Source organism: Lupinus angustifolius, chromosome LG13, assembly GCF_001865875.1.
Source record: "Lupinus angustifolius cultivar Tanjil chromosome LG13, LupAngTanjil_v1.0, whole genome shotgun sequence".
Taxonomy (NCBI): Eukaryota; Viridiplantae; Streptophyta; class Magnoliopsida; order Fabales; family Fabaceae; genus Lupinus; species Lupinus angustifolius.
Genome location: NC_032021.1, coordinates 641,101 through 657,121, shown reverse-complemented (window position 1 = coordinate 657,121; position 16,021 = coordinate 641,101). Strand labels below are relative to the sequence as shown.

At 32.5% G+C, this 16,021-nt stretch overlaps 3 protein-coding genes across 3 annotated transcripts; 2 read left to right on the top strand and 1 right to left on the bottom strand.

Moving 5' to 3' along the window:
- Positions 4,188-5,742, top strand: LOC109363486 (glucan endo-1,3-beta-glucosidase-like). The gene is made up of 3 exons (XM_019609751.1): positions 4,188-4,280; positions 4,548-5,559; positions 5,679-5,742. The coding sequence occupies exons 1-3, from the start codon at positions 4,229-4,231 to the stop codon at positions 5,740-5,742; spliced, it is 1,128 nt and encodes a 375-aa protein (XP_019465296.1). The 5' UTR covers positions 4,188-4,228.
- On the bottom strand, positions 7,762-11,373 carry LOC109363411 (zinc finger CCCH domain-containing protein 55-like). Its single transcript, XM_019609667.1, has 7 exons — positions 10,083-11,373; positions 9,084-9,263; positions 8,897-9,006; positions 8,556-8,732; positions 8,336-8,468; positions 8,017-8,228; positions 7,762-7,907 (listed from the first exon to the last, which is right to left on the bottom strand). Exons 1-6 carry the CDS (start codon positions 10,967-10,969, stop codon positions 8,075-8,077), a joined length of 1,641 nt encoding a protein of 546 aa, XP_019465212.1. The 5' UTR covers positions 10,970-11,373; the 3' UTR covers positions 7,762-7,907; positions 8,017-8,074.
- On the top strand, positions 11,878-14,105 carry LOC109325995. Its single transcript, XM_019558654.1, has one exon. The coding sequence runs from the start codon at positions 11,983-11,985 to the stop codon at positions 13,858-13,860; it is 1,878 nt and encodes a 625-aa protein (XP_019414199.1). The 5' UTR covers positions 11,878-11,982; the 3' UTR covers positions 13,861-14,105.

Below are 16,021 nucleotides of genomic sequence, written 5' to 3'. Positions count from 1 at the left end.
TTGGACTCTTGGATATTGTATAAAGTTAAAGGCTATGTTTTAATATTGGAAGTGGCATTTACCATGAGGAATAGCAATACTATTTAAAAGGGAGTTAATCTTTTGCCCAAAAGACATGCATAGTGGGAAATGAAAAAGGTTAGTTAATAATAATCAGTTTATTTTTTTATTTTCCTTGTCCTTTTACAATTATGAAACTGTGTGTTGCCTTTTCTGCATAAATAAAACCCTATGTTGTGGTTGAATTGTACCATTTCCAGGCTTTGTTTATAATAGATACTTATAATTTTTTATCTATACTTCTATATACTATATATAAAGCTAAAACATGATGTAATTTTCACTTTTTATTTTCCCTTTCACATTATTTATCTTTTACAAAAAAACCATATAATCATAATTAACCACCAACACATTATCATAAATACATAAAAAATATAATATAAAGTACACTAAATACAACAAATATATTCTAATTATAAAGAATGAAATATATTCTAGTTATAAAGAATGAAATATATTCTCTTCCCTATTTTTTCTTTAACCCCTTTTAATTTATACAAGAAATATATAATTACTACCAATATATTAACCTCAATTCCTATATTTTTTACTTACTAATATGTTTATGTTTACTAGTAGGTTGACAAACACTATCTATCAACTCGCTTTCCTATTGTTTCTGACGTATAGTTTGTATGATATAAATGTCAAATATAATATTTTGTACTAAATATTGTAATTTGTAGTTGAATTTATTCAATTGGTATAATTGTTAAAAAAATTAAGTTGAACATTCAAATAATTGAGTGACTTGTAACTATTTTTGTAGGTGAAGTTTATGATTAGGGTAAAATCGGTGAAATAAATTTATCATGTTTAAAAAGTAATATGTAAAATCATCATGAAATGTTTTCAACTACATTCTTATTATTTTAATAATGATTGTAGAAATTAATTATCTAGCATGTTAACATAAACTCTCGTACGTGTTAATAGACACTCCTGTGTGTAATAGACACTACCATTCGATTGGTGTAATATTCAATTTTTTAAATCGAACATTCATATTCTACATTAAAAAAACTGATTGGGTGGAAAGGAACACTCATATTCTACATTCATATTTTACATTAAAGAAGAAATAGTTAACCAATTAATATGTAACATGTATGGGCTGAAAAGAAATATTGAGTTATATATGTTTTCTTAGTAAAAATTATAAAATAATGAGGGCAAAATATGGAGAACCACAATTTTTTAGAATGGTAGATAAATCATCATAAAATATAATAGTTATATTTTTTACCTTAAAATTTGTTTGGTGTGGTGGATATGTAAAAGTGAAATGTTAGTGCTCTTTAAATTTTATAAATTAATTTGTTTTTTCAAACTTTAATGTGTTTCACATGGTTAAAAGTTTATGATAAATATAATGTCTTATTTTTCACACCAAATCTGAAACATGTTTGGACCGCCCAAATAAAATAAAACTAAATAACGAGTGGGGCGTGTACACTATTATGGATGTTAATGTTATGTTACAATTATCTCCCACTATAAGAGTATTTTGTCCCACTTCAAATAATTAGGAATTTAACACAGCTCATAGTTGTGCATATCTCTCATCACTTGCATATGCAATCTATATTGTGAATGACTTTAAAATTTGTATATTGATAGTTAAAATTTTGTACATTATCAACACATCATTTATCATTAATTTATATTATTTTTGTTTAAAAGTTAATAGTAGTTAATAAATTAATAGTAGATGTTTTACTATCAGTATAAAAACACTTACATTGTTCTCATATATATATATATATATATATATATATTAATTCCAAATTCCCATACAAATATTAATGTTGATGCACATATTTAGACGCCCGAGTTGTTCAAAAAGGAAAACAAAAACCTGAAAATTTTCCATCTCTTTCTATTCCTTCTGCGTTGTTAATCATCTTACAACATTCACAATGTTATAGCATATATTTGGTTTCTAAACGAGTTGTACAACATATTTTATATTTGGATAGATTATATTACTTTAATTTAAACAACTCAATTAACATTATATTCCAATGTGTATACAATTTTCTCCTATACGTGCATTATAGTTTGCATGTCCTTTAACTTGCGTACGGACAAATGTCTCTCCACCAGTGCAGTTGTGCCCTTCCATAGTTCCATTTCCGAATAGTATTACCTGTATTAAATACTAGTGGTGATAGGCACTTCGTGCCTGCTAGCCCATATTCATACTTTTACAATGTTAATTCAAAATTTATATATTTTATTTTGAAGAATTAAAATACTTTTTTTATATTGAGTAGACTTTATATTTAATTTTTTATTGGAGATATTTTATATTATAATATTTTGTTTTATTATAATGCTAGAAAGGTGGTTAATAGGTTTGTGGTGATAACATATTTATATATGATTATATAGTTTTTTTGTAGAAATTAAAAAGTTTAAGGGTAAAATAGGAAAATGAAATTATGTCATGGTAGTTATTTCATGTTTTCCCTTTATATATAGTATAGATTAAATGATGTCTCACTTTTTGTCATCCTCTATTCAGAGTTACTTTTTGTTATTTCTTGTTTTCAAAATTCTTTTATATTCATGTGTCAATATGTGATTGACTTGAGACAGTGAATGAGACACCGTTAATGACAGGTGAACCCAATCATATGTTTGAATTCACAATTTGGGCTTGATAATATTGCAATATGAATATCTAATCTATACTATATATAAAGGCAAAACTTGAAATAACTTCTCTTATGGTGTAGTTTTCATTTCCTATATTGCCCTTGACATTATTTAATTTTTACAAAAAAAACTATATAATCCTAAGCAACTACCACCAATTTATTAATTAACCATATATCTCACCTTAAATTAAGCATTATCATAAACACAAAAAATATAATATAAAGTATACTGAACACAACAAATACATTTTAATTCACAAAAATGAAATATATAAAAATTGAATATGTAGTATCACACAATATTCGCTGGCAGGCACTTCCTGTACACACTAGTAATATATAATAACAATTATGATCATACTATGTATAGTCAATTAAGATGTTACTGTTTTTATATTTAAAATTTAAGTTAACTGTGATTTATTGTTTAAAATTCAAATATTTTAGTTTTTAATAACTACTTTTTAGATTTCACGTAATTAATTATTACCCCAAATAAAAAGTCAAACAATAAAATCTTAATATTGAAATTAATGTATATTTGAGTAGGCGTGTTTGTAAGAAAAAAATGTTATATGATTCATGATCAATGGTTTGAACCAAATCTTTATTGATGATGATACATCAATGATTTAAAATAAATGAATTTGTTTTAAATCAATGATAAATATGTTATTTGAAACCATTCATATGGGAGGAAGTAATAATTTATTGTTTTTCAAGAGAAAATCAAAGTATAATCCTATTTATACAAATACAGAACTCTTAATATTGAAGCCAATCAAGAAATATAAATAGCAAACAAATCCTAAAACTACTCTAAGCTGCTCCAAACATTTTCAGATATGATATAAAATTATAATGAGATATTTTGAGGGTCAAATTAATGCAGCCCTCGGTCAAATATTAAATATGCATTTGAGCTAAAAAAACATATATAATTTATAACTTAATTAGCATACTTTAAGGTGAGTGAATATCATTAGTTATACTAAAATATATTAAACTCAAGTAAATAATAACATTACCATTTTGGCTTCTTTTGAATCATTAAATTAATTCCATACCCTTAGTTATACCACATTCACAATTTTAACTTTTTTCTTATTTTAAATTTTAATTGATATTTATAGTGCAAATCTTAAAATTTATGTGGTTTTTTTTTCTTGCACAATCTTAGTTATATTGTTAAGTTTGTGAAATATATATAGTATCATTGATTACTTGTTTAGGTTTAAATTATCAATATAGTATTTCATGATTGATATCATCAATTAATTGTTTTCAACAAATTTTCTATATGCTTAATTTCCTCCTTTTCAGTTTAAATAATAATGTTTTAAAATATTGAGACTTTACACATTAAATATTTCACTATTAATGTTTGTTCAATATTTAAACGCATGAGTTGTTTAAGGCAAACCAAAAACCTCTCAACAAAACTTTTCATCTCTTTCTCTTCAATCACTATAATACACTTTCCATTGCTTAATCATCTAATAATGTTGCCTTTCATGCTAATGCTTCTGGCACTTATTGGTTTGGACACAACAGGTAAACTTTTTTCTTATCAATATTTTCACTTTCTACATATGTTTGATGCATGCTATGATATGTTTATATAAAATTGGAATAGATAATCCTTATATAAACATAAGTAAGGTGTAATTTAGGTATTATTACATGTGTATTTAAACTAAGAAATATCATTAAATATGAATGATGAATAATGAAGTACGTAATAACGGGTATAAAATTCGGACACTTTTGGTGCATGTATCTTTTAAGACTCAAATTCTTATTATTTTGCATGTGATGAAGCTGCACAATCCATAGGAGTATGTTATGGAAGAGTAGCTGATAACTTACCATCTGCACAAGAAGTAATAGGTCTTTTCAAAGAAAATGGCATTGGGAGAATGAGAATATATGATCCTGATATACCAACAATTCAAGCCTTAAGAGGATCAAATATAGAACTTTCAGTTGGTGTTCCTAACCAAGTCATTCAATCTTTTGCTACCAATGCTGCAGCAGCAACTGAATGGGTCCAAACCAATATACAAACCTATGCACATGATGTCAAATTTCGATACATTGTTGTTGGGAATGAAATAATGCATCATGATGAAGCAGCACAATTTGTTGCACCAGCCATGCAGAATATATACAATGCACTTGCATCAGCCAACCTTCAAAGCCAAATAAAGGTTTCAACAGCTATACAATTAGGGTTGTTGATAACCTCATACCCTCCATCATTAGGAGCATTTGGTACAGCTTCAAAAGCATATATAACTCCAATCTTAAGTTTTCTTGTGAAAAATGAAGCACCCCTTTTAGCCAATTTGTACACTTATTTCAGCTATATAGGTGATCCTAAACATATAAGCCTTGATTATGCATTATTCACCTCACCAGGGATAGTAGTGAAAGATGGCCAATATGAGTATAATAATATATTTGATGCATCATTAGATGCCCTTTATGCAGCACTTGAAAAGGTTGGTGCCCCTAATCTAGAAGTAGTTATATCAGAGAGTGGATGGCCATCAGAGGGTGGTGTAGGTGCAACAATTGATAATGCAAATACATATTATGGCAATTTGGTCAAACATGTGAAAAATGGGACACCAAGAAGGCCTAATCAACCCTTAGAAACTTATTTGTTTGCAATGTTTGATGAAGATAAGAAAGGACCTGCTGAAACAGAAAGACATTTTGGTTTGTTTCATCCTACAAAACAACCAAAGTATCAAATTTTAACAACGATTGCTTCTAATTATAATGATAATGTTTTAGGTTCATCTTCATCTTTAACAAGGGGAGGAATGTTACCATCTTTATTATTTTTTGTCATTATTTTTTTATTTCTCTAAGATAGAAGATACTTGTTGAGACTTCAGTACTATTTGTGGGATTAATTTTCAATATTTCATAGTACTTTTTTAGGAAAATTTTGCAGCCTACTATTTTTGCAATTAAGAATATAGTTCGAGCTCTATTGCAAATTTAAATAATACAGCCTAGAGGTTTATATATGTTTATCAACATCCAATTTTGATTGTGGTCCTGAACTTCTTTTTTGTTGTTGGTTGTAGTCCATATGTTTTTTTTAACATTTAAAATTGATTTTTTGTTGTTAATTTTGGATGAAAAATTACTAGAATAAAAATTTAAACCATATTTAGATTATATTTATATTTTAGAGATTTAACAAGGTTTTATATTGACCGAACAATCTATATATAGAATTAATTATGCATAGATTTGATTATTCAACTAATGTAATTGATTTCACCTAGCAATAATAATAGTAAGTTGATGTAGATTATATGAGTTGAATAACCACCTTTTTGTTAAAGAAAAAATTATATATGCATTTATAATATATATAAATCGTTATATTGTATAAATATTATATTATTTAATAAAATAATAAAATATATCTTGATATTAAGAAATAAGTTATCTTCTTACAGCTACTAAAATCATGACATATATCTTATTTAATTATTTTTTATAAAAATATTTCTAAAACTAAACAAAATAGTATACATGTCATACTTCTACTGACTGAAGAGATAAATTATCTTCCGTTATAAAATAACATCTGAGTTGGGCATTGATATGTGAATCATATCATATGATGAATAAATAGTTTATTGTTTTTTTAGAAACAAAAAGTAATGAGCATGTGCCAATTAGTTTGACTCACTCATCCTCCAACATTTTTGCCGCGACTACCACCACCTTAAACTACCACCACCAATGTTGTTACTGCCACATCATCATCCTATATACCCTTCCACAACCACCACCTTTGGCAGTTCCCACTATTGTAGCCACTTCCACCACGTTGTTGACTTAATATTCTTTTGCCACTACTATTAGTTGCTATATATGTTGAGGTTATAAGTTATAACATGTTTCTATTTTTACTTTCTTATGTTTAATAACATTAAGAAACAATATTTAAATAGAAGGTCTAATTATCTATCTATCAAGGGTTGCAAAACATATTGGAAATACTACAAAAAAAAATGTGTGTGATAATGATATATCTATCATATGACAAAATCAATGTTCACTATAAGAAAATGACATGTTTTACATGTAAATCAATCATCATCATTTTGTAACATCACTTTTTATAATATAAAAAGAATTTTCATATTGTAAAAATTATTACCCTTCACCTTTCTGGGTAATGAACTAATCTCTTTCAAAGTTCGTGAATACCTCTCCCAACAAGTATTGCTCACAAGTTTAAATTGATAGTGAAAGAAGTGACCCCTTTTGCATGCAAGCACCATTTATCAACAGTAGGATAATCCTTCCCCACATTTGGACCTATGCAAGACAAGACAAAGTGGTACTAACTTGAATACTTATAATTAAATTTCCAATTTATTTTTTTAACTTGTTAACAAATCAATTGGGTCAAAAGTGTTTGCATATAAGAGTAATTTACTGTTTGTTTAAATAGGCTTATAACATGTACCTTATATCATGCAAGGTAATCTATATCAACCCTACCCAAAAAAGCAAAAATAATATTTTGAACTCCACTAAGTAAACAACATTGCTATTACATTTTGTATGGTGATGAAGATAAGATAAAAACGATAGGTGTCAAGTGGAAGTACAGTGACGCATTTACGGCCATCCTAATAGACCGATAGACTTGAACCAACAATATGATAGAGAGCATGATAGAATCGGCAGAATAAACTTTTATTATATCTAGTGTTCGGTACACACCAGATAATGATGATATTGATGTGACAATAGCCATGATAATATAGTGACATTAGTATTCAGATGTAAGAGTGTGAGAGGAATATCAATACTATCATATTCAAGTCATTTCTAACTTAGGTCCCTCATAGGATTAAAAAATGAACAGAATAAGATAGGATAACATAATAGCATTATCTTAACCAATTGTTCAGGTCCAGTCTTGGTAAAAAAGGATGAATACTCTTAGAAAGTAAAATTATGCCTGTCCAAGTATGCAATATATATGTATATTGCTTGTAGTAGGCTAGTATGTATTGAATATTGATGGTGATTATGCTTTGAATCTAGTCTAGGAAATTGTCTTATGATAATAACTTAGGTGTATTCAGCTATACATCTGCAGGATCCATCCTTATGTATGCTTATGCTTCTATAAATCTGCATAGAAACAAACCAGAAACAGAAGAAAATTGTTTCATGAGATCAGAAGCAAGTTTACTTGTGAAGAAATTTGACAATAAAAATGGAAACAAAAAAGAATCTCGACCTTATTAGAGTTATCCCTGATGATGGCCACTTCTGTTTTTATTAGATTACGAAGAAAATTAATGAGACGTCATGTTGCCGAAAGTTGTATGCAGTTTTAGTTTGTTTAGAGATGATGACAAGCTTGTTGAGAATGTGGAGAAGTCAGAAAGATCATCTCCAGCTGCTTTTGTCGGTGAAGCAGAGAGGCTATCAGGAAGGACAGACTCCACACTTCATTACAACAACCGAAAAAACAACATAAAGAAAAACATCACAAACTTGAAGTACAACACATTATGAATACGGAATAAGGCATTAAAGAGAGTAAAGCTCCATACATATAATGAATGTCTTCTATTTCTGCATCTGTGCTTTCGTTTCCATTCCCGTTGTCCTTATCATGAATACCAGCAGGATCAACTTCTTGCTGTGGCTCTAAAGAAATGGAAGAAACCAGGTTGCCACTGAAGCCTGCAACAAAATGTATATCTATTATTAACAATGTGTCTACGCTGCTTCACTGGAAACTTATCTCAGGGATATTTTCGATTGACTAACCTGTGATATCTCCATTAATGTTATCAGAAGAAAGACGTAGATTTCCAACATGATCATGATTATGTGGTAAGGGCATAGAAGCACCACGGCGTATGGGATTATTCCTGAGGTCTGAAAGGTGCAGATTCGTCAGCTTTCTCAATGAGATCTCATGTGGATCATAGAACATTCTTGCTCCTGCAGATAACAGATTCAAAAAAGCTAAAACATAAAGATGAAATTCTATGCGAGTATCTAAATGCACACAAACTTTTTCCAGAATTGTAAGAGCTTCATAAGAAGTTAAGCAGCTTCTTTTAACCATGCTCCCGCTCATATGAAGAGGACAAAAAATTGATTACCAAGATGGAAATCGTTAGGTTCTTTCGAGTTATGAGACTCAAGACCACGGGAGTTCAAACATGATGAAAATTCTTCTCTCTCTAACTGCTGTTGTTGATGCTGTTGTCTCCTGCATACACCAGTCACAATATTACGAGTGTAGGAATCGGAAGATAAAAACCAAACAAAGAGAAGGCGCCCACATACTTGTCGAGGAGATCTCCCTTCGCCTTGTAGGGCTTGACAAGTACGCGTGAATCACAGATATAATGAGGATTTCCCTTGGACAATATGAATCTCACTGTCTCTGGATGGACAAAGGTAACAAACCCAAACATACGCTTTTTCTGGTAAGGAATCCTCACCTCTTTGACAGGTCCAAATGTGCTTCAAAAGAGCAAAGTAGCTAGTTCAATAAAACCCTTCGATCTCAACACAAATGTATGCATGTGTATGTTTGTGTGAATATGTAAAGACAAAATAAGCATAGAAACAACTGTACTCCAAGTAAATATTGAGTTATAGAACAAATCAACAAAAGATGGTCAATTAGAGATCACGATTTTGTTTAATTTACTTCTTAATAGCATACAGGCTCAGCACAACATTGAAGAGAACCTACATTTGATAAAACAGTATTTCACTAACTTTCAAATGCAACCTTCTTAGGAAGCAATTACTATGAACCCAACCCAAACTTTGTCCTTCTCTACCACTCATGAACAACCACAGTTAAGGTAGATGTGGTCTATGCACAAATTCAAGCATTACATATAAAATTTTCAGCAAGGATCATGGAATTCTTAATTTCATGTGGTAACCTCAAAACCAATGATTATTGGATACCGAGTTTAAGATGGTGAAACTAGATTGCCGAAAGGCCAGCGAAACTCACTGATCAAGCAAAGAGATAAAAAGGCACAAGCACTGATCTTGTTAGGAGTAAGGACAAATATCAGAGACAATAAAAATCTATGCTCACTGAGGCTTCCAACCATGACCACACAACACAAAGGACTACATGTAAAAACCTTGAGATACATGTTCACTGAAGAAGTGGAAAATCAGCCACATTTTCTATTTTTATACATGGATTTGGAATAATTAAATGCAGCATAGTTTCTCACACATTTCACATGACTGCATTGTTTTTGTTGATGTACCATGTCACTAAACCACTACTATTTGAACAAAATCATGTTTTACCTGAAGTATTCTGAAACATCTTGATCCTTAAATGTGCTTTCAGAAGGAAAGGTTAAATAAATTTGATTGGAAGATGGGTCATGTTGTCTCTGCATCAAAAAGTGAATGTACTTGTCATGTGAGGATGGAGAAGCTTCTGCAGCCATAGCCATTAATCTTTGTTGCTGTTCACCTTTGAGCCTCATAAACTCCTCACGTTGTTCCAACCCTTCAGACCAAGGTGGTGAACCAACAAAGGAACCCACTGATTTGGTTAAATCACTATGAAGAAACTTGCAATTCCTGCCATTCTTGCAAAACCCTCTAGCAAAGTAAAGGCATGGCTTAAACCCAATTTGTTCAGAACCAACACACACATCACTAGTGGAGTAAGTCCTACGAAAATGAGAATCACCAACCCCATGACCCAATTCAAGTTGTTTTGGATCCACCAAATCCCCGTCCCTCAAGAATGAAATGTAGTCACGCATTTCTTGCTCATCAAGGTCACATTCACCACCCATAACCACACGAGGCGAAAGACAAGATTTTGACACAGACCCATGATCAGGTGAAACAAAAGAACCAAACTTTGGCCTAATGGGGTTGTTTGTGAAGCCAGGGAGTGAAGGGTGGTTGCCATTGAAACGGGAAAACGGGTTTGCAGCAATGACACGAGGCCTTGGCACTGGTACTGGTATAGGGTTTGGAGAGGAAAGTCCCAAGAGGGTTTTGAGCCTGAGAATAAGGGAGTGAAGAACATAATCAGGACTTGAAGCTAAACGAATGAGTTCAATGTCTTGAAAGTTGACAAGAATATGACCAATGATCTTGGAAGCATTTTCAGGTTCAAGAAGATTGTTGAGTCTTATGATCACTACGTTCGTGGCTTCATGAAGGGTATCCATAATGGAAAAAAAGATGAAATTTTGATGATGGGTTTGTTTGTTGAGAGTAGAAAGAAAGAAAGATAAAAATGGTAGAAGCGGTGGTAGTAGTGTCTTTTTGTTTCTCAGTGTCGAACAAGAAACAAAAGAACAAGAACAGTGTTTTGAGTGTACATTAGAAAGTAGAAACTCTCTCTCTCTCTCTTTCTCTTTCTCTCTCTGGAATCTATAATAGAATGATTGAAAGTGAAAGGTGAAAAGTGTGTATATATATATATATAACTAGAAGAAGAGCGTGTGCATAAACCCTGAGAAGTGAGAATGCTGCTGTAACCTTTTTTCATTTTAATTTTGCATTTTCAATATTCCGTTTCTTCTAGGATATTCAAAAGCCGGCCCATTCTATTAATATTTATCGATTCATTTTTTATTTTTCAGATAACTTTACATATATTCCTTACTCAATTTCGGCTTCATCTTATACATTTTCTTTTAAATATATAATAATGAGTGAGAATATTTACTTTCAGTTGAGACTAAGTTTTTTAAACTTATTATTCATCATAATCATCAATTCTAAAGATATTTAACAGTTTAGATCTAGTAACTAATTCAACTCATTAGATTTCTCTATAATCGATTGTTATGATGAAGAGTGGATCTCTCCATAATCTATTTTCACCCAAGTTAAGTTATACTAGTTACACTCCATTTATTTAAAATTTTTCTCTTTCTCTTTCATCATTTACTTTACTTATCTATTTGATTCGTTAGATTAAAAAAATGAATGACTGAGATATAATGTAACGTAACTATAAACGAATCTCTCCTCGTATATATATATATATATATATATATATATATATATGTAGGTAAGGGTATTTAAGTAAAATGAGTTAAGTGGTGAAGGGTAAAATTGCCCTCTCATTTCGGATGCAGTGATTTGCAGAGCTGAAACTTCATCAGCTTCGTTCGCGAAGTTATCAAACAAACACAGTAACTCTCTTCCTCCATTGAAATTGACCTTCAATTCAATGGCTATCACGTTATTTTGGAACCTCTATAAGCTATGGCCATTCAGAACAAGCGACGAAGACGAAGACCTCAAAACATCGAACAAATTGGTAAGCAAAATCCCCATCTCTCAACACACTAAGCAATTCGTTTTCGCAATTCGCGATCCTAAAACCCAATCCGTTATTTATATTCTCTCCGCTCTCAATTTGTCTCAAACATCAGCCTCTGATGCTCACTCTCTCATCACGGCTCTTCAACCCGACGTCGTTTTGGTACAATCGGGTCTTTCTCCTTTCGATCAGATTCAATCTGAGGAACAATACACTCCAATTCCCACTTCCTCGTTTGAGGTTGTAAAAAGGTGTTTTCTTTATAAGATTGGTAGGGATATGTATGAGAATGATGCAGGGAATTTTGTGCTTAGGGAAATCTTTGGGACTAGTTTTCATGGCCATTTGATTGCGGCGAAGAAAGCGGCCGATGATGTAGGATCAGAGTTTATAGTGATTGAGTCGTCGTTAGGGAAGAATTGTTTGGTTAATAATAATAGTAGTAGTGATAATGTTGGCAATTCTGGTGGAGGAAGCAATTTCCAAGGCCTTGTTAGTAGTTTGGTTCCTCAGCAGCAAGTTGCTGCTTCTTTGGCACCAATGAGTTTGAAAAGGCTGTGTGTTAACAGCGATGTTCGGGCGCAGATGGTGAAAGCTTTATCTGTCTATACGGATCCACAATTGCTCGGTAACAATAACACTAGCTCTGCTTCGGAGGGGGAAACTCAGGTGGGGACTAGTTATGAGACACCGGCTTTTGCTAAGTCTATTTATCCATTATTGGAGGACTTGCATGATATATTTAGCGATCTTCCATCAATAGGGAAGGCGCTAGCGAATGCACAGAAGATGCTGTTGAGCGTGAACAGAGGGGAGGTTCTTGATTCTGAAACTGTTTCTGAGGTCTATACGTTCCGGATTGCAGTTGAGGGGCTTAGGATTGCTCTTACTAATAGTGCGTTACGGCCGATTAACAGGAAAGGGGTTCCGAAGTCAGATAAGGTTGAGTTCTCAGAGCTTCCGGTTGATGACAAGGCTCACGCGCTCTTTGCGCATGCGATTCGTAGCCAGACTGATAAGTTTAAGACCATTGTGGCTGTAGTAGATGCTAGTGCCATAGCTGGTCTAAGGACACACTGGAATACTCCTCTTCCCGGTGTAGTCAATGAGCTGGTTGGACAACTAATCACAGATTCCGAAGGTAAAGGGGTTATTTTAAATCATAATGACAAGAAGCGGTCGTTAACAGATAATGCAGTTGTGGCAGTAGGGGCTGGAGCGACAGCAGTTTTAGGAGCTTCATCGCTGACCAAAGTAGTGCCTGCATCAACTCTGATAAAGTTGGCTACTTTCAAAGTTCCAGCTTCGATCAAAATCATTTTCAGCCAGGCACACAGAGCACTTGCTTTTGCACTTGGCCCATCTAAAGCTGTGGCTCCTGGGGTTGCAGCGTCTGGAGTCAAAACTTCCAGTGCTATGAAGGCAGCCGTATCTGCTGAGAAGATCCGAGCTGTTGCTCACAGCATTATAGCCTCTGCTGAAAAAACTAGTTTTTCAGTTACAAGAACAGCATTCTATGAAATAATGAGAAAGCGAAAGATACGGTCTGTTGGGGTCTTGCCTTATGCTACACTTGCAGCCAGCGTTGGAACTTGCACAGGATTGCTATGGTGGGGTGATGGGATTGAGTGTGCTGTTGAATCTCTCCCTTCAGCCCCATCAATTGCCAGTTTGGGTCGTGGGATTCAGCATTTACATGAGGCATCTCAGTCAGCAATACAATCAGAAGGAACTAGAATCCAAAAATCAATAGAATCTCTGATAAATAGAATAAAGGCAAGCTAGAGAACAAATATATTTCTTTTTTTGTTATACAGTCTGATTTTCTTCTCACCTGATTGGTAAGAGTAGTTCAGGAAATTCTTCTGTACATGTATATATCTGCTGCAGAAATGGTCAAAATTTATGGTGCCTAGCTTTATATGAATCATATATACAATTTTTGTATCCAATTAGAGTGGACATGGTTGCAGAAAGGAAATAAATCTGTTATTTTCCTTATGGTCGTGATTAAAGGAAATTTCTTAGCATATTTGTTTCATAATAATTCTTAAAGCGGATTTTATCTTGGTTTGCTGATATGCATACTGCCAAGAATCAAGTAAACCACCTGCAGCATTTAAGGAGTAAATATGATACTATTGATGATCCTCCAATCTTAGGCCGGAGGAGGAGGAATATGGGTATTTTAGGGTCTCCCTCGACCTCATCATTGTCTTCATGTAATCCAAAATTCAGTTCAAATTTCATGATCAAATGATCTTCTATTTATTGTGAACAGAGTAAAAAATTCTTGACAGGTTAATAGATTTTGACTTGTTATGCAAATCTTGTTTGCTGCTAAGCTAGATATTGTACTGTTGGAGTGTTGGTTACTATCTGGCAAACTATTTATGCCCTGCTTCCTGTATTTTGGTCAGGCCCTGGTGTCTTAGAACTTAATAGGGTCCAACAACTTTGCATCTTGATTATCTGGATATTGAATTAGCCAGTTACTAATGTTGCATGTATCCACAATCTGGTTTCTTTTCCATTTGAATATGTGGAAGAGGAATTAGACATGTGCTGTTGTTAGGTTCCGTAGTTTTCCTTGTAATGACCACTTCAGCCACTTCTGTTGCATATGATTTTTACACTGTCAGAAGCAGTACTGTCTAAACATATAATCATGCAGCAATTATGATATGTATCAAAAGGAGTAATTCTTAGCCAATAGACATGGCCAAGCTTTAGATTCCACAGAAGCAAAAATAAAAAGAAGTGGGGTCTATTAGAACTCTCAGAAAACCATGTTTTTGGTGAATTTCAAGTCAACTGCCAATTGGATAGGAGATATTCTTCGCAAGTTGACACCAACGAATGTTGGTTTAAGTGGTACATGTTTGATTCTCCCAGCTCAGACATGATTGCCTTCAGTGCAAGGATATACGAGGATACATGTAAGAAACAAAAAAAAAAAAGTTCACATAAGATAATGTAACACTAATAATATGAAGAAGCCTGTGATCCATGATCAGCATGTTTTCTTCTTGTATAAGGAAAGGGCGTCTATGATGATCTCACATGTGTGGGAGGGGAGCTGGGGGATATGGAAAAGTCAAATTGAAAAAAATAGATTGTTCATTTTTATATAATGTCGGTCTATCATTCACAATTTTTATGGATTAATAATTATTTACTCTTGAATAAAAGATGTACAACCATAGTGAATAATGAATAGTATTAAAAAAAACTTTACATTTCTATACCATGCATATTTTTTGGTAACTACCGACAGTATTTTTCACTTTTTTGAGTAATAAATTAATCACTTTCGAAATTCGTGGGTGCCCCTCCTAATAAGTATGCTCACAAGAATCGAACATTCTACCTTGAGAATTTAGTAAAGCCTTACACTAGCAGATCAACGTTTTGTTGGTGAAGGGACATCCAAATTAAACTCACACTAAACAAGCTTGATTAAAGTGCTACATGGCTTAACTTTTTATTTTATTTTTTATTAAATCAAACTTTATTGGAAAATTACTATTACCACTTGGGTAAGGTGCAAACGAGGGAAGAACTTTATCTACAAATGGAGGCAATCTCCAATGCTTTTGGTGCATGGACAATCTCACAAACACAAGAAATTGTAATTTCTAATTTCATATATAATAATACGTTTGTTTAGTGGTGTAAGTTTTCATTAGATCTTTAAGGTTGATAGATCGATTCCTGTGAGCGACACTTGTTGGGAGAAGCAACAGCTGCAAGTAAACATAACAGGACCATATATAGTGGAAAAAAAGATGTATATACTGACACTGTAGTGTAATGGACTCTTCATAAAAAAAAAGTAATCAAAATGAATGTTGAATGACGCACTGTGTATATATCTTTACGCTCTATCTAGTGACATTTGGATCAACATATGATGGTTATACTCTTTTGTGTCACTTCATATCAC